Genomic DNA, 19756 nt, shown 5'->3' with positions numbered 1-19756 from the left:
TGGGATGATGACCTAAATATCACCCTTTTGTGCTTAGGCACATTGACCAATTCTGAGTAGGTCATTACTGCGGAACAAGTCTAAGATTGGATCGTGAAGCGATTCTCTTTTTCCTATATAAGATCGATGACTTAGGTTTTCATGTGTGGCCACATTTGGAACGTGAAACTGACTTCAACATAGCGGCCAGAACTGGTGAACTCCCTAAAATTAAAATACTACCTACGTCGTGTAGCTAGTCAAGTGGCAAATGTACTGAAAAAGTTCTAAACCTATAGCATTTGTGCCAATTCAGTTCTAAATTTTTTGATGATTTGTCGATCACGACTTATCCGACCAATTTTGATCGAAATCGTTTCTGACACGGACCCCAATTTGTCCTATGTGACATAACCGGTAATCGATATGGATAAATTTTATAATTTTTTAATATTTTTTGATTTTTTTATTATTCTTGTATTCTTTTCTTTCTTCACTACTCTTGGTCGGCAAGGTCACGAACCAACCATCGCTAGCCACAAGCAAGGGCTAGAGACCCTTGCCTGGTCTTGGTGAGAGCATCAGGCCACGCCCAAATCTAGGCGAGGGCCGATACCCTCATCGACCGCGGGCGAGGATCGACACCTCGCTGGCCACAAGCAAGGGGCTCTCGACCCTCACCCAGACAAGTTGAGGGTGTCATGGCCTTCATCGGCTAATAGGCGAGGGTGTCGTTTGTCTCCCGAATTTGGGTGAGGGCCGCCCTCGCCCGACCTTTTTTCTATAGCCGGCAGGGTTGGCCGACGGCCCTTCCCACCCACAAGGTTGGGGAACAAAAAAAAAGGTAGGAAAGAAAAAGAAATGTAATAAAGAATTTAGAAAACTTTAAAAAAAAAATTCACGTCAAGGGCAGACATGCCACGTAGGATCGCTATCATCCATGTCAGTGATAGGATAGACTACATTGGTAAATCGTTAAAAATTTTAAAAATTAACTGACACAATTAAAAAGTTTATGACTAAATTGGCATAAATGCAATAAGTTTAAAAAAAATTTGGTATATTTTCCCTGATCAAGTGATTACCACTTTCGACTCTTAGATCGCGTGTTCGAATCTACTTTCGATAGCAGTTGCATGAGCCAAACCATATTGAGAAGGAGGAGAGTCGTAAAGGATGCAAGCCAATTAAGGCCACTTTATTGACTACAAGTAATTTACCCCATTTCGGAGGATTATCCTTTTCAAATTGAATATCCTCAAACTTCGATAATGACACTAAGGCCGCTTTATCGACCGTGGAGGGCTTACCCCATCTCGAAGGACTATCCTTTTAAAGTTGGAATACTTTGTAACTGGAGCCAAAAAAAAAAAAAATTACGGCACCAAGTACTGCCATTCTAGTAGCCTCTTAACACTCTTACTATGGCAAAAAGATAAACAAGAATCTCAAAATAAAAAAAAGGTTTCATACTGACAGGGGAATACATTGTGGTGTAGGACTAAACTTATTGAATGTCGACCAAAAGAGAAGTGTCACGTCGAGCCTTTCAAATCCCAAAAGTTTCGCCAGAGGAAGAGCTGGGATAACATGGGTATAGTCATCTCCCAATATACCTAGTAAGAGATGTCCCACACGAGAAGTATGTGTGATTTTGAACTCTCTTCGCTCGTTCATCAATTAGGTCCAAGAATTGAGGACGCTCGCGATGATTACTCAGTGGAACGGAGGGAAGTTCAAGATCATCGTAGGACTTGGTCCGATTCCACATACGACTTGGTCTATATGGATTTTGGTGCTAATGCTTTCATCGTGCCTTTCTAGCTATGAGTAGATTGGGTGCTCATTCCACTGCCATGCACTTCCTTTTCGATTTTCTGTCGAATCTAAAATGATTGACAGGAGATGTGACCCTTCACTCTGCAATTGCAAGTGTGGAAACGGACGAGGGATCTTCTAAAAATTGCGGCTTCACATGCAGCATCACTAGCATATGATACCATGGCCACTAGTATATGATGAAAAAGGATTTAAATAAACAATAAATGGGAAGATTGTCAAATCAGCTCTAGACATATTAAGTGATAATACTACAAAAATCTAAAATTAGTATACATGTAATAATTTTACCCCGAATTAATTTTTTGACTATCCAAAATCCAAAATCGGTACATCTATGATAAATTTACCCCGAACTAATTTTTTGACCACCAAAAACTCCAAACTAGTACACCTATGATAATTTTACCCCAAACTAATTTTTTGATAACTAAAAACTCTAAACTGGTACATTTGTGACAAATTTACTCTCCGTTGATGTCCATTAAATTGGATTAATATCACAAAAAATCACAAATTGATAAACTTGTGCCAAATAAAGGGGTATAACCCCAAACTGATACACCTATCAACTATCATGTGTCATCAAACTTAGCAATTTGACAGTATAATTTAACGGAAACTAACAGAGGGTAAATTTATCATAGGTGTACCAGTTTGGGGTTTTTGGTGGTCAAAAACTAGTTCGGGGTAAAATTATCACTGATGTACCAGTGTGGAGTTTTTGGTGATCAAAAAAATAGCTCGGGGTAAAATTGTCATAGGTGTATCAGTTTGGGATTTTTTGTGGTCAAAAAAATAGTTCAGGGTAAAATTATCACAAGTGTACCAGTTTTGGGTTTTTCGTGATATTAACCCAACATATTATAATGATACTAATTCGGTCATAAACCGTTATACGATATCCAATGTAGTCATTCTAGCCAAATAGATAACTAGAACTCGCTAAATCATAAATTTAGCGATTTCTTCGGAAATCAAATTTCTCCAAAAATCGCTAACGTGTTGGTATGCCATATAGAACGACCAACGATAATCAGAGAATTGCGCCAATGAATTCTTGCGAAAATTGATCAGAAGTACTACATTGGAAATTCTCACGAAAGGGTTAAAACTAAACTGGCGATATAGAAAGGCTTAAAATCGAATTGACTTCCGTACAATGTGTTTATCACTTATTGGATAGTTTTACCAACGATAAATATATAATGGTACAATTTATATCGGGTGACTATCCATATGTGTGAAAGTATGCATATATGAACTGATAGCCTCCTCTTTCTTTTTTCCCCCATTTTCTTTAACTTTGTGTTGACTATAAAATTGGCATTCAAAACTTCACACACACTTTGAGTGTATCCAACAATAAATTGACATTTAATTATTTTTTTGCAAAATCGCCTTATCTCAAAATATTCGAATTATTAATTATGGAAAGAAATTATCAAGACGATATAAAAAAAAAAAAAAAGAAGCCAAGTACATATGTGCAGCAAAAGAAAAACATTTCGAAATTTAAACTTCTATTGGTAAGGTTGTTTGTAAGATCAAAAAAATATTCAAAATGTGGGATTGCCTTGTTTCCAACCATGATTAAAAAAGTTGACTTTAATAAGGTTTCTTAATACTTTGCCCCGGGGACAAAGAAAAGACAATAATCTAGCTTTCTTATTTGCTAGGAACATAGATTAGACAACAATTTAGGCAATGTTGCTGCAATATCAACATTAAACACAACCGAGTTCACTTTTAATGGAGTGCTAATCATCTTGTTGGGCCCTTTGAGCAGGCAGATTAGATTTTAATTGCTGTACGAACATGAAAAAGCGAAGACAGATTAGGTAAATTATTGGACGGAAAAAGAAGAAGGGAAATTAAAGCTTAGAGAAAATCTCCCGAAGACCGAAGAATTTTGACGACCGTGTGGCGCCGTACGGTTGTCCATCCGTTCACACGCTGCATTGTTTTGAATTTTGGTATTATATTAATGTATTAGGGTTTTGACTTTCTTACTCCTTCTAATCATATTTATTTTTTGTCTTTTTTCTCCACGCGAGGTCGTACGAGTGAAAATCTGGACGAGCAGGGACGCGGACTCAGATTGAATCGTGACTCATCATCATGCATAGATCATCCCACGAGGGGCCATCGTATCTCTAGCTTTTCACAGATAAATGAGGTCCGCAAAGTGTTCAAAGAGTGCTGACCAAAAAAAAAAAAAGTGTTCAAAGAGCACTACTGCTTATTAAGAATATTTAGCTCGAAATGATATGATTCTTAGCCTCCCTGCGTACCACGGTCGCCGGCTTATTGGCGAGGCTCGAGCTAATATGATTCTTAGGCTCTGTGCTTTGCATAAAGAAATATGGCGAGGCTCGAGCTCGCATGTGACCGGCAACTGACCGAAGAAGAAGCAAAAAGAATAAGAAAGAAAAGGAAAAAAGAAGAAAAGAAAACAAATTTAAGAACAAAATAATTAAAATATTCGAATTTTTTGCTAATTTTCCCCATATAATCAAATCAGATATCAAACGGCGAAAATATTTTCTAGTTCATTTTCAAGTTTCAACTGAATATCGGAATTATTGTTATTTTCCTGGAAAATAGTTTCTTGAAAAACATTTTTCAAAAACGTTACATTTTTCGCGAAATGAACGGGGCTTTAATGTATTGATTATGTATCACTCAAGAACACTCAATGTATTAGAAACTATAAAATATCATTAATTAGTTACTTAAGAAGTGTCCCTAAGGCACTCGTTAGTTCAAATAAGTGTTTGGAAATTTTAGTTACATGGCCTTGATTGCACCAGAGAAAATAATTATTGGGTGTTGATTTGATGTGTACTTTTCTTTTTGGACTTTTTTTATTTGGCTTTTAGAGGTTAAAATCAGAATTTTATGCAATAGTAAGCACCAAAAGTATCTTGTCTCATAGATAGTTAATGCTTAGATATTCTAGAATCAAATAATGGGTGATATACACACCTATTTTATCTTCTCAAAACCATAGAGCACTCAATTCTAATTTTGACAATAATCTTCACGTGGTTAACAACAGCATTGAGAGAAAGAAGTGAACCTTCATGTAAAAGAGCATCTCTAGCTATTTAAATGTGATATATATATATATATGTTAAAATGCATGTGTGAATTGTGTTAGAAAAAAGTCTCATATCGAAGAATTAGTGTGGTGTGGAGTAATTAATATATCATGGTCGGTTCGTAACTTATTAGCTTAAGATTTTGAGTGAAGATAGGTCCTATTGGATATATTGACGGGCTCGGACTTGGACTCATTTTTTACGATCTCCTCATGTGAATGTATCGGATTTCTATTATGCATCTACCACAAATAATATCAGAGTTGATGGTTGATTGGTGGCCTACTTCTAATGTGTATCGGTGTTTGGTGAAAAGTCAAGAAACTAATCTCATGACTAACGTGGTTTGCATGTGTGAGTTGTATTAAAAAAAGTCCAGCATCAGAGAACTAGTTGATTGGTGGCCTACTCCCAATATGTATTCATGTTTGGTGAAAATCTTAAGAAAGTAATCTCATGATCAACACGATTTGCATGTGTAAATTGTGTTAGAAAAGGTCCTATATCGGAGAAATGGTGTGGTGTGAAGTAGTTAACTAATATATCATAGTTGGTCCATGACTCATTGGCTTAAGCCGAATGAAAGTGGGTCCAACTGAATATATTAACAGGTTCGGACTTTGACTCTCTCTTGGCAATCTTACTTCTGCATGCTCCCAACAATATACACTTAGATGGGCTGCTTTGGGAGAATGCAAAGTCATTTTCTCAAGGATCTTTTGAATGAATAAGTATTTGCTAAAAGCAAATAGTGTTTGTATAACTCATTTTGGTGTATATTTCGTTAAGCAACTTTAAAGTGAAAAAAAAGGAAAAAAAAAAAGATAACAGAGGTATGGGCGAGCATTACCAAAGAAAATAGGGACTGGGCCAGCTTCGGCGGCGACGGCTACCACAGGTGAGCATTGGCTGCTACTAGAGGTGACCATCGGCTAGGCGAGAGTCAACTGGCAACCCTTGTCGGAGTAGATCTCGTCGACTAAAGATGAGCAAAGCCAAGTGATTTGCGCTTGGGTCACACAAACTTTGGCGAGGCAACCCCTAGGATCCAGCAACCCCAGCATCGCAGCACTTAGGTCACACAACTCCGGGCAAGGCAACCCGTAGGGTCATGCGATCTCGGCAAGGCGATGCCATGAATCTGATTTGCAACGCGTGAGATTGGGGATTTGCAACATCATAGCTTCACCCATGTCCATCTCGCAAATCATCTAACGAAGCTGCACCGATGACCATCTTGCAAAGCATCGGTGCCTCCACATCTGCAACTTAGAGAAGACAAACGGGCATCTCGACATCTGCAACTTAGAGAAGAAGATCAACAGTATCTTATGAGGGTAAGACCGAAAAAAGAAAATATTGGTGGGGGCTGTTTTGGAACAAAAAATTCATTAACCCTGAGGGAGTGACTTTCCAAAAATGCTAAAAACCCAAAGCAAGTAGAGACTTTCAACTTTTCCAAGGCTAGCATTTCAAGAAAGTGGGTGCAAAACAAATTTCCATAACACCTAACTTTTTCTCAAGGGGCTTTAAAGGCCCAAAGCCCCTTAGAAAAGCCATTCCCAACCGCATTATAGTGTTTGTAGTAGTCACATGCAAGAAAACAAATGATTCCATAAAAATTCTTGATTCAACTGGCACTTAGCCAAAGTAGGCAGGCTATTTAGTATTGTCATCCAACTGCATTATAGTGTTTGTCGTAGTCACATGCAAGAAAACAAATAATCCCATGAAAATTGTTGATTCAACTTGCACTTAGCCAAAGTAGGCAGGCTGTTTAGTATTGTCATCCAAGCCACCACACTAAATTTAGGCAAGTCAGGAGTAAACCAAACAAGCACATGCTAGTCCACCTTCCAAAATCACATCTGAGCATAATATAACAATTACAATATATATTTTTGGCTGATCAGATAATTCTTCTATATCCAGACCTTCAAATTTGTTTTTTTTTTTTATGTTAGCTAGTATCATATTGTCTATTTTTGAGAATTGAGATGTAGATCCTCTCAATTCGTGAGGAATAAATAAACAAAACATATCCTCCTCACATCAACATATCATTGTGCATAATAATTGAGGTGCAAAAATGAAATTTTCACAAAACTTATCAAGTAATGTTGTAGTTTGGGAATAAGATAATTCTTGTTTCTTGCACAACGCCTTGTAAAACTAAAAGAAAAGATAATCTCTTGTCAGTCAACAACTCACTATTATGGACCAAAAAAAACCCACGATTGATGAAAACGGGACCAAACAATCTAGAACGAGGAAAAATTACTTTCAATAAGCACTGAGTTGTTTAGGATGACTTCGACTCCTAATTTTTATAAAAAAGGAAAGAAAGTTCAGCGCCTCAATTTGACTTTTATTCACTGCGAAACACTTAAAAACCTCTTAAAATCTACTAATATTAACATGTAGAGTCACACATAATTCTGTTCATAACTTTTTAGACATATATTTTTTTTTCATTATCCGATTCTAAGGGAAAGGTCTTAAGAAGAAATATCAAATGGGTTATTGTAATATTCAAACGAACTCCTTCCTGTCTTCTTCTCTCAAAGCCATTCTTTCTCGATTGATGACGACAAGAAAATAATTATATAGCAAAAGGAGCAAGCGAGAAAAGTAAACAAGGACAGAATTTCTTTTGGACCATATCCTTTAAAATAATTTCTATTTCTATTTGAGCATTTCTTGTTTTCGAGTACTTTTATTTTTGTGTTATTTGCTGACCGCCGAGGGTCTTTCTTTCTTCCTTCAACATACAGCTTGCATTCAGACTTCATTCTCAAAATCAATTCTATGTCAATAATAAATGAGGCACAGCATGTCTGAACGACAAACAAAAGAAGAGAACAAACCGTCTTACCGTTACGAAAAAGACCAATTAATATATATATATATATATATATATAGTCAACATTTCATTCATGTGATAAAAAAGTAAACATTTAGTTTTTTTCATTAACTAGTAAGCAGTAGCCCGTATAAAAAGCCGATCAAATGTTCCTCCAAGATTTTTCAACTACATAAGCACACAAAGGCAACGCGAACATATTCGCCCCGGGAGTCCAACGTTTGACTCGAAGATGTGCAGATTCGCAATTTAAAAATGTGCACATGTTCACCCTCATGATTCTTACAAGAGAACGGTTCAAACTGCACATGTCACGACGCGCGTAAAAACTACTGAGACCCATCTATCATTTGTCTCGACACGTCGCATGTCTTAAGAGAAAAAGAGAAATTCGTGTTCTCCGACCTTAAAGTAGCTGGGGGAAGTTTCCTCGAAAGTAAAGGGTAATGAGATCATTGCTCACGGTAATCGCAGAAACTTTTTCCATGAGCATGCAATTTATAATTTGATAGGACGCACGTAAGGAAAAGAGGGGCCAATGGCAAGAACTTTAACCCCTCCAATACATTACACCCTCTCCAAGTTTCCACGCTCAGTGTTGGACGTATGTTACGTGTAAGTATACCTGTCAAACATGTGTTTTGACTCATTTTTACGTAATGCGAATCTAATTACTTATACCTGACCTAACACATACCCGACCCGACTCATATTGCTAAAATACTTAAATATTTAACTCAATTTAAGAAAAGTCATATGCAAACTGAAATGAGAGTGCAAAATGAGTGAGCATCAGATTGAGTGAGAGCGAGATAAATAAGTTGAATTTAAACAAGTTGCAAACTCATTTGACCCATTTATGACTCATTTAACACTCATATATATTTATACCTATTTATGACATATTTACTCAATATAACTAACTCATTTATTACCCATTTAGTGATATATGGGTTAAGAAATGAGTTTATGACCCATTTTGATAGATCTACGTGTCAGTCAAAGGAGATGATTGGTTGGTCCGGCTTTAGAATTGGAGTCGCGGCGTCTTCCACGCGAGGTTGGATCTTGTCTTCTTAACCCCTTGCTAGCAAATCAAGGAGGAAAAGTTAAAGATTTGGGGGTTGACAATTTCATCGAAGAATATAATAAAAGGAATAATAGTAGTCCATGTTATAAGATTAATTTACAAAATCGTTTCTTTAGTTGGTATGGCAAATTGCAAGCGAGAATTTGAATAAGTAAGTCGTATTTTTTTTGTTAAAAATAAATAATAAGCAGTATTTAACACTCAACAAAAGTAACCTTATTACTTTAAAAATCAATCTCGGTGTTGGTAAACTTATTTTAAAAATGAATAGGAGCTTACGTTAAAGACCATCAATATATAAATGCTTGTCTATTTTTTTTCATATTATGGTCACTACAAAAAAAAGATAGATTGACGTGATAATTATGTCATTCTTTTTTGTCACGTTAGGATGGTTTCTAAAAATAACCAAAGTGAAAGATTTTTTTGACAACAACCGAAGCGGAGAAAAGCGAACAAGACGGGGGCCATCCGAACATAAAAATAAAAAAAATACTTCCACTTTTGTTTACCGAGTTCTACGATTAAGACTACATTAAGACCGAAACAAGATATGTTCAAATCTTGGCATGACAATGCGCAGGTCTACAGTCAAAGTTCGGACATTCTGAAGGACCCTCCGCTCGCCTATAAATACCCCAGTTCCCTTCTCAACCAACATCAACACATAACCTTGACCTCACCTGTATGGTCTTTACCTGCTCTACATTCTCTTTTTTCTTCTTGAGAGAGAGAGAGAGAGAGAGAGAGTTGTCTTTAAGAGAGAGAGTGAGAGAGATGGAATGTTTTCTTCAGTTATGCAATCTTGTTCTAACCACTTCGGTCGCTTTTGTGCTCTTTGTTCTGTGGAGGGTGTCGTTCAGGTGCTGGATTTCACCTGCGAGAGCTTATCAAAAGCTCAAGAAAAATGGGTTCAAAGGGCCTTCTCCGGTTTTCCCTCTTGGGAATCTCATGGACATGAAAAAGGCCATAAAAGATGCCTCCTGTTCTGTGAATTCTAATGTTGAATCTTTGAACGCCATCACTCATGACATTCACTCCACAGTCTTCCCCTACTTTGCTAGCTGGCAAAAATCACATGGTAAGCCCAAAAATGAATCTGTTGCAGAGAAGTTCATTTCATGAAGTTGGGTTGCCAGTTACTTTTGTTGGTTTTCGTTAATAATCTCAGTGTTTTAATTTCAGGGAAGGTGTTCGTGTATTGGCTGGGCACGGAGCCATTCTTGTACATTGCAGAGCCTGAGTTTCTGAAGCAAATGTCGAGTGGTGTAATGGGGAAGAGTTGGGGAAAGCCCAGGGTGTTCAAGAACGACCGAGAACCCATGTTCGGGAACGGACTGGTCATGACCGAGGGAGACGAATGGGTCCGTCACAGGCATGTCATCACTCCAGCTTTTTCTCCTGCCAACCTCAAGGTCTCTCTCTCTCTCTCTCTCTCTCTCTCTCTCTCTCTCTCTCTCTCTCTATCACAGCAGAGATGCGTACACACGTGCCGATCTTTGGGCTTTTGAATATGAATGATTGCAACTCGTGGGAGTCAGGTCAAACTTATTTCTTGAAAAGGAAATGTGTGTCACAAAATCTTTCGCAAGAATGGCGTAGTGCATGTACACGTAAATTGTTTATCTCTAATTATGTAAAGGAGGTGATCGGTTAGAATTTACGTATCAAGAACAAAAGACTCAATTATCCTAAGGCCTTTTATCCACACACTGACTCAATTTGCACATAATTTGGTTGTACGACAGGGAATGTCAAGCTTAATGGTGGAATCAGCCAACAAGATGCTGGAAAAGTGGACAGCTCTCATAAACTCCGGAAAGCCAGAAATCGATGTCGAGAGTGAGATCATATCGACAGCGGGGGAGATCATAGCCAAGACCAGCTTCGGCATTAGCAACAACAATGGTAAGAAAGTTCTCGAGAAACTGCGAGCCGTGCAGGTCACTCTCTTCAAGACAAACCGTTTCGTGGGTGTGCCTTTCAACCAATTTATCGCCCCCAAACAATCCCTTGAAGCAAAAAGACTGGGAAAAGAAATAGACAACCTACTAATGTCGATCATCGATGATCGCAAGGCTAGCTTCGTGGCGAATAACCAGAAGGACTTGCTTGGGTTGTTACTCGAAGGGAACTACGGAAATGGAAAAGTAGGGAAGAGTTTGACGACGAGAGAGTTGGTGGACGAGTGCAAGACGTTCTTTTTCGGGGGTCATGAGACGACGGCGTTGGCTCTGTCGTGGACGTTGCTGCTTTTGGCCATGCATCCCGAGTGGCAAGATCAGCTCAGAGATGAGATCAAACAAGTGGTTGGTGATAAAAAAGAGATCGACGCAACCATGATTGCCGGACTAAAAAAGGTAAAAACACTATTCGAAATGAGAACCAATTGATGCACGTTTTTGTACATAGAGCTAGTTTTATTTGCTGGTACTGTCAATTGCTCGATGTTGCTTAGATGATAATTCACATGGAAAAGGTCTGTGTCTGTGTTCCCGAAGTTGGAATAACTTCATGTTTCATAATGGGTGAATAGATTGGGGTAGAAAATATCTAATCATTGGAGCATGAACATGGTTTGTTTTGGATAGAAAATAATTTTAGAACCTAGCTATGCAAAATATGTTGGTAACTGAAGATGATTTATTCCCAAAACAGAATGATGCAAGCTTTTTGCTTTAACATTTTTTTTAAGACTGTCCTGTTACAAATTTCATATAAAAGTTCTTAAATGTCCGTGTTCGGCTAGTGGGTCACCTTTCTTTTTCAAGAAAAGACGCTCTTCTCCTTTCCTTTTTTTGGCTTAGTTCGAGGGAGGTGGTCAAGGTTGATCCGCCATATCCATGGACGGAAAGGTTGAGACAAGCGTTGTGACCACCATACAGTAGAACTTCATGGCCTTGTAAATTACCTCGTGTCTGCATGTTCATGCTTAAATTATATATATCCACAAGCCAAATGAAGCAGTCAGTGTCTATCTTGATTGGTCTTTGCAAGACCCACACTTGCACAAGAATTTTAGGACACTTGCCATATCCCCCGATGGTTTGACCTGTAGAGGAGTGATCGGTTTCCGATCTGGTCCGGTTACATCTAAAAACCGGGAACCGGATTACTGAGAACCAGATCGGGAGGACCGGTTCCCTATTTCTAGGACCGGGAACCAGATCGGACCGTCAGTCCAATAATTCCCCAACCATCAAGCTTGTTCTGAAATAGTCTCTCTATGGTGTATGAAATCCGGAGAATAAGAAATGACTTCAGAATTTGCGTTCTTCATCTGGCTTGTTCTGAATTTTTTCTCTACGCATTTGTTAATATGATGAGATGATTGTTGTTAGGAGAACGGTCAGAAAACAATGAATGCTTGTTTCGGAAGGTACATAATATTGATGTACAATGTAGGAGAGTTTGTGATCATATCCATGTTCATCAGCCTGTTTGAAATATTTCAGTGGTCCTTGACCAGCTTTAGAATGGATCCCGATATCTTTGATTTTGCTACCAAAATGTAAAATATCTTCTCAAGGTAACATTTTCGGAACATTCATTTCCATTGGACGGCCACCTTACCTAGACACCTCATCTTCCTAATTATTGCTGCGTATGATTCGTCCCTTATTAAATCACCTGAGATTACAACATTGATGACATCTAAGAAAAGGCAGGCGAGCCGTGAGCGTGAGGGAAGGGGAAAGGTGATTACTGGTTAGTGTTTTCTAAGAAACTTCTAAAATATAGATACTATATATATAGGTCGGTCCAGTTCCCACCCTAGAGCCGGGAACCAGACTGCCCGGACACTGGTTCCACTTTTAGAAATCGGGAACCGGACCAACACTGTCGAGAACCGGACCAAACCGGACGGTCTGAGCAGTTCACAATTTAGGCGGTTCGTTTTGCACACCTCTACTCATACCCCACTAATAAATCGCTTTTATATTTTTGACATGACTTTTCAATTAGTAACGTTATCTTAACTTGTGACTGATTGCAGATGGGATGGGTGATGAACGAAGTTCTGCGACTATATAGTCCTGCGCCAAACTTGAATAGACAAGCACTAGAGGATATTAAAGTATACGATATGGTGATCCCTAAGGGAACGAACATATGGATTGACGTGGTGTCGATACATCATGACCCTACTCTGTGGGGGGACGACGTTGACCAGTTCAAACCGGAGCGGTTCAAGGAGGACGCACTCTACGGCGGGTGCAAGAACAAGATGGGATTTTTGCCATTTGGGTTTGGAGGGAGAATGTGCATTGGTCGGAACTTGACCATGACGGAGTACAAGATTGTTTTAACCCTAATTCTCTCCAAGTTTTCCTTTTCTGTTTCACCAAGCTATTGCCACTCTCCTTCGATTTTGCTCTCTCTTAGACCTTCCCGAGGCTTGCCTCTCATTGTAAAACCTCTCTAGGATAGTCAGCATAATACTGTTTTAGGTTTAAGAGCAACAATATATACCATTTATAATGTAGAATTGATGTACTTGTATCTAAAGAGGTTTCACCATGAGAGTTTTTTTTTTTTGGGGGGAGGGGGGGGGGGGTTGTTGGGGTGCTTGAGCCTTGATGATGTATACTAGCTCATGAGTTAGCCAAATTTATCAGTACTTCATACTTAACATCTTATCACTCATTGATTTTTCTCATATCATTGTCCAATTCTTCAGCATGTCCAATGTGATTAGCAATCATCTCCATCTCTCATCAGCTTTTTCATAGAAAGAACTAAAAGTTCCCGCAAGCTCAGTTAATCCAGCAACTCATTTATCACTTGCTTTAGCCCTTCTTCTTCTTAACGGCTCGGAAAACGTTATGGTTGCGGTAAGCTTTGACTTGCACCATTAGTTGCCTTAACATCATGATTCTCACCTTCTTCATGGTCTAAGGCCACGTGAGCTTCCGAAGGGTCTTCACGGAGATTTCCATTGGCAAGAAGGTGAGATAATAGCAAAATCATCGTGATCCATAACGAAGGAGGAAAAAAAGGGAAACATTAAACAAGAACAAACTAGCAGGTAAGATAATAGCAAAATCATCCAAAGCCATGTCGGAATCAACAATATAGAAAGTACACAAACCGTTAGAAATTTCAGTGAGGGGAATGAAATAATCAATAATATAACATTGAAATCAATGTTAGCAACCATAATATATTTTTCAATTATCAAAATAACGTCGGAATCAATTTAGTTTTAGTTTCATCAGTTGTCTCTTGCTCTCACATTGGTTTTTTTTTTTTGGTAGTAATTCGAATTTTAGCCGGATGTAGCAACCTGGATCACCTCATGTACGTATTCCTTTTAATTAGATGTACCCAATCCAGGAAAATAGACGAAAAAAAAGAAGAAAGCTGCCAAAAGTATCCAAGAACCAGCCTAAAAAATCCTAGAAGGGTTCAAAACCTGAACTACTCTCCTTCAGTAGAAGAACTTCTTTCGAAATCTGCCTCTACCTTTCAAGGTTTGGAGTTGATTAAGGTTTCTAGTTACAAGTTCATCCATCTTTAAAAAAACTACTTTCTGGCAATTCCCCTGTGTCACGACCTACCCTTTTCACGGGGTTTGCAATTTAAATTTGAATTGATTCTAAAGCTTCTATCTAAGAAGTCACCACTACCCTAATGAGGTCGAGTAGAAACGAAATGAGCTATGGAGGATACCTCACTTTCTACGCAACCATAGGTTAGGAATCGGGGACTTGATTACACTAGTCGTATAACTATACCCCTTTCGGTACCTAAACTTGATTATTTACTAACCAAAGTGTCATAGCAGCCAATCCTAAGTTTTAAGGTCAGCCCTAACCAGTTTAAAACTAAAGATAACAACCAATGTATTTAAAGTGCGCACTCAAGTAAATTCAAATAAAAGAGTGCAAACAACGACTTAACATCGTCTCTAAAGAGAAAGCATCGAAAAGTTCTATTGTAAAGCCCTAATGGCTTATTCAATTTTTGGGGTCAACAATTTTTTATCAAAGATTTTCACACATCTTAAAAGAAAGCTACTCAAAACCTAATTTATAAGCTATTTCCTAATTTTAGAAAAAAAAATTTAGGATCTTTTTGGAATTTTAAATTTTTTATTTTAAAATATTTTAAAATATTATAATATATTTATAATATACGAACCCGGGTTAGGACCGGCGCGGGCATGCCAGCCTGGGCTCACTGCTGCAGTTGAGCCAAGTCCGACAATACCCAAGACCCAAATCAAAAAAATCAAAAAATAAAAAACTAAGCCTAGCTCATTGAAATTAAAAGCCCCAGCCTAAACTAAACCAAGCCAGCCCATGAACAAAATGGGCCTAGTCGGCCAAGCCCGCAAGCTGGATTGACCGGGCCCCTGCTTCGCCGACCCGATGGCCCTCCGCATATCCTTGCTCCTCTACTGCGACGGAGACGCTCGAAACAAGCGGAACCTCTCATCTTGGCCTAGCCTCACGTCCACTCCGAATCGTCTTGGCCTTCGCCTGGCTAGCCAATGCCGCCAATCGAGACTCAGCCGGACCTCCTCAACACCACCAGCTGAGAGCCACACTTCTCGGCTGGACTCGAAAACAGCAAAAAAAAGTGGAGCCGAGGTGAAGCTACGTCGCGAACACCCCAACCTTCCCCCACCCAAAACACTGACACAGACCAACTTTGCAGCAAAAAAGCCACACAAGCATCGCACGAAAATAGATCTAACCTAAGCATTTCATCAAATGGTGGGGTGCATCACTTAAGGGAGAATGCCGACTCACTCGGGACACAAAATCGCACCCGAATTCACAATAACAACTAGCAAAGACCGAGATCAATTGAGCATAGAACCGACGAAGCCAAAACTTGCGCGAACCGAACAACCGCAAGCCCAGATCCGGTGAGCCTGAAATAGAGCAAAGCATATCAAAAAAATGGGGTCAATTGAGGCTCATTACCCAATTCAAGGGCAAGCTCGATAAATTGGACTACGTTAGGTTGCCTCGCATGCCTTCGAGCTAGGATCCTCGGGAAATCGACCCTACCCGCGAAAAACAAAAACCGGAAACTATCGTGGATTTGGCATGAGGAAAGGGAAATGTCAACAGGGTCGCCAACCGAGACTCGGGTGCAGTGGTCACCGGAGGGGCTTTCTCAATTTCAGCTCTCCAAAAAAAAAAAAAACCTTAGAGCTCTGCTCCCCCTATTTATTTTAATGGCTATAGCAAGCGCGCATGGCCTTTTGCCACCACCGGCTACCATGGCCGGCCTGATCCCGACCAGAGGATCACGTTGGCCTCTATTCCCTCCGGCAGCACTGCCTCTGCTCTTCTGCTCGTGTCCCTTCGCTGCAACAATCATGAAGGACAGGGAAGAAGTGGGAACGAAAAGAGAGGGGGTCGAATCGGGCCGGGAAAGAAGGTTGGGCCGGCAAAAAAGAAAAGAGAAAAGAAAGGGGTCGGGCCTAGGCAAGGGAAAGGAAAGAAAGGAAGGGGCCAGATCGGACCGGTCCAATCGAACCAGGTCAAATCGGCCCAAAATTTTTAATTTTTAATTTTTTTTTAGAAATCCCTTTACTATTTGCTATTCTATATATTTTTTGTATTTTTATAAAGAAAAGACAACCTACTAGATCAGCAAAACTAGGTATCAACAGCTACTCCTATTTGAAGGGGAGCTCAAAGAGGTTTCTTTCAAAGATAAGGTAACACCTAAATTTTATTGACATATAATAGGAATGCATATATGGGCCTGATATAAAACGCATGGTTTAAGAATGTACCCACGAAAAGCATGTTTTAAGGATAGACTCATGAACCTTTGGAAAGCGTAATTTAAGAATAGACCCAAAGAGGTTTCTTTCAAAGATAAGGTAACACCTAAATTTTATTGACATATAATAGGAATGCATATATGGGCCTGATATAAAACGCATGGTTTAAGAATGTACCCACGAAAAGCATGTTTTAAGGATAGACTCATGAACCTTTGGAAAGCGTAATTTAAGAATAGACCCATGAACCTTTTGAAAACATGATTTAAGAATGGACCCATAAATCTTTTGAAAGTGTGGTTTAAGGATAAATCCACAAACCTTTTGAAAGTGTGGTTTAAGAATAGACCTGTGAACCTTTTGAAAACATGGTTTCAGGATGGACTTATGAACCTTTTGAAAGTATGGTTCAAGAATAAACCCACGAATCTTTTGAAAACATGGTTTAAGGATGAAAGTGTGGTTAAGGATAGACCCATAAACCTTTGTAAACATTACTCAACATGGGGAGACCTGTTATGTAAGAATGGTTCCGGACTGCCAAAGCTCACCGTACCTGTTAATTGAGAAGATTCTAAAATGGCCGCTGTACATTTAACGGAATGTATCATAACAAATGCTCTGGTAGTAAAAGTGTACCAAGCAAGATCAATTTGAATAAATGTCATAATAGACAATATCAAAATATTATCATCAATGAGAAAGTAGTGATTGCATCAACAAATCAAGCTAATTTTGATTGATTGGAAAAAATTTAACATCATTCAATATCGCAAAATTGACCTCAAGCTTGAAAGTCATCATTAATGATCAAATTCCCTTAGAAGACGAGTCTTTGTCAAAATGATCTTGACTAATGAAAAAAGCCTATTAAGTATATTCAAATAAGAACTCCCTAGTCGAAAAGGGCTTCTCACGTACTCTCAAAAAAAGAGAAATAGATATAATAACTCAATGTACCTCATATTACCAGTGTCGAAGGCCTTGAGAATCATTTGTAATAAATACACATTGATCAATTTAATAGGTCTTTTAAAAGGACAGTAATGCAAGGTTGGTCGTTGTTTCAAGAATGGATAAGCATCATTTGCAATTGAATGAAATAATCATTGATCATCATCTTCGCCAAGTTTAAAAGTCAAAAAACCCTAAAGATGAAATAAGATAACCTTACTCCCACTTTCTAGATATAAATTATTTTCATCGTTCATAAAAATATTTAGATATAATTTGTTGCCGATAATGAAAACATTTTTTATTGGCTAATTATTTCGAACGATACAAACAATCATTTCAGCGAAACAAACGGATTCTAGATGAAGCAAAAACATGTGTATCTCACGAAGCAGATATGGTCAATAGTTTGTCAAGTTTATTTTCTTAAGGTGTCAAATGGACTTTGGTGTGGACTATCATTAACTAGTTATTTCGAGCGATACGAGCGATCATTTTCTGCGAAATAAACGAATTTTAGATAGAGCAAAAACATGTGAATCTCACATAGCAGCTATGGTCTATAGTTTCTCGAGTTTATTTTTCTTAAGGTGTCAAGTGGACTTTGGTGGGTCCTCTGAATATGCGAAAGAGTAGTCTATGGTCAATAGTTTTCCATTTACGGGGAGGGGAGAAATGGTGAAATGGCAAATACTTTTCTATCTTTACGAAGGCTACAGCTGGGTCTAAGTATCTTAAGATGATCGAAGTTGGGTCGTCTAATGTGCATTTGCCTTATGCCCTTAGCGGGCAACAAACAACATATATGGAGTCCAAATTTTTGTGCCATTGTGAATCATTCAGCCAAAGATAAGTATGGACCGTTCCTGAGTTCCACTAGCCGCCCGGATCATACCCTAGATTTTTCTTTCCAAGCATTTATGTCAGCTTTCCATTATAAAACTTGTTTATTAGTCCCGATGCACGCGAGGAAAATTAAGAGGTGTGGTGCTTTATTGCTCAAGTCGTCATGTATCCTACCGCATAGGAAGCTATAATGTCACAACTATCAAAACTATAATAAGACAAAACGAAAATGACAATTGGATTGTTTATGGTATGTTTGAAAACGTTTGTGTTATTGGGAACAATTTCTATTCAAAAATATTTTTTTTCTAATTATGTTCCGGAGAACAGTTTTAGAGTAAAAAAATATTTTTGGTAACTGTACAAAATTTATATTTTTGAAATAGCTAAAGAACATAAATGCGTTCGGTACAATCTTAAAAATTTCTACTCCCAATTTTTTTATTTAATTTTAAAATGTGAGTGGAGACTTAATAATTTTTCATGTTTGGATAAAATTGAACTAGAAATAGAATCATAATATATTATGATATAAAATTGGATTACCTTAATACAATCATAGATAAAATTACTCCTCATCGACAAAGCAAATACTGGATGGTGGTCGAGGAAATAGAAGTTTAGGGTTTAAGAGTTTAGGGTTTGGGGTTTGAGCTTTAGAGTTTCGGGTTTGGAGTTTTGGGGTTTGGGGTTTAACGTTTGGGGATTGGGGATTATGATTTTAGGGTTTCGGGTTTTGGGTTTGTGGTTTCGGGTTTAGTGTTTCGAGTTTTGAGTTTGGGGTTTTGGGGTTTCAATATAGGGTTTAGGGTTTACAGTATAAGGTTTTAGGGTTTAGTGTTTCGAGTTTGGGGTTTAGGATTCGGGATTTTGCGATTTGGGGTTTAGTGTTTCGTGTTTTGGGTTTTAAGGTTTGGGGTCTAGGGGTTTAGGGGTAGGGTTTTAAGTTTTTGGGTTTTAGTGTTTAAGGTTCAGGTATTAAGATTTAGGGTTTAGGGTTGTAGGGTTTAGGGAATAGATTTAGAACAGAATTAAGAAGTATATTTTTTTTACTTCTTGATTCTGTTACAAATCTATTTCCTAGCCACTGTTGTGTTTTGGAGAACAAAAAAATTAACCGACATTACCAAATGAATTTCTGTTTTTTTTTTTTGTTACGGGAAATAAAAGAAAAGAAAATCAGAGAATCTGGAGCGTTACCAAACGGGCTCTTAGCTTGAATGTCCTATCACTCTCTTTAGTAAAATAATAATTGAAATTGATGGTTTGTAATTTTATCATAGATCATACTATATGGTGACTATAATCATAGTAATTATAGTAAAGTTAAG

At 38.3% G+C, this 19756-nt stretch overlaps 1 protein-coding gene across 1 annotated transcript; it reads left to right on the top strand.

The window, feature by feature from the left end:
* Positions 1-9652: 9652 nt before the first annotated feature.
* On the top strand, positions 9653-13346 carry LOC115692484 (cytokinin hydroxylase-like). Its single transcript, XM_030619339.2, has 4 exons — positions 9653-9956; positions 10061-10290; positions 10624-11235; positions 12873-13346. Exons 1-4 carry the CDS (start codon positions 9653-9655, stop codon positions 13299-13301), a joined length of 1575 nt encoding a protein of 524 aa, XP_030475199.2. The 3' UTR covers positions 13302-13346.
* Positions 13347-19756: the final 6410 nt, after the last annotated feature.

The sequence above is a fragment of the Syzygium oleosum genome, unplaced genomic scaffold (genome assembly GCF_021117445.2).
Source record: "Syzygium oleosum isolate NSW1041296 unplaced genomic scaffold, Sole_v2.1 Sole_v2.31, whole genome shotgun sequence".
NCBI classification, from domain to species: domain Eukaryota; kingdom Viridiplantae; phylum Streptophyta; class Magnoliopsida; order Myrtales; family Myrtaceae; genus Syzygium; species Syzygium oleosum.
The sequence above is the reverse complement of the archived record's forward strand: the minus strand, read 5'-3'. Positions and strand labels throughout refer to the sequence as shown.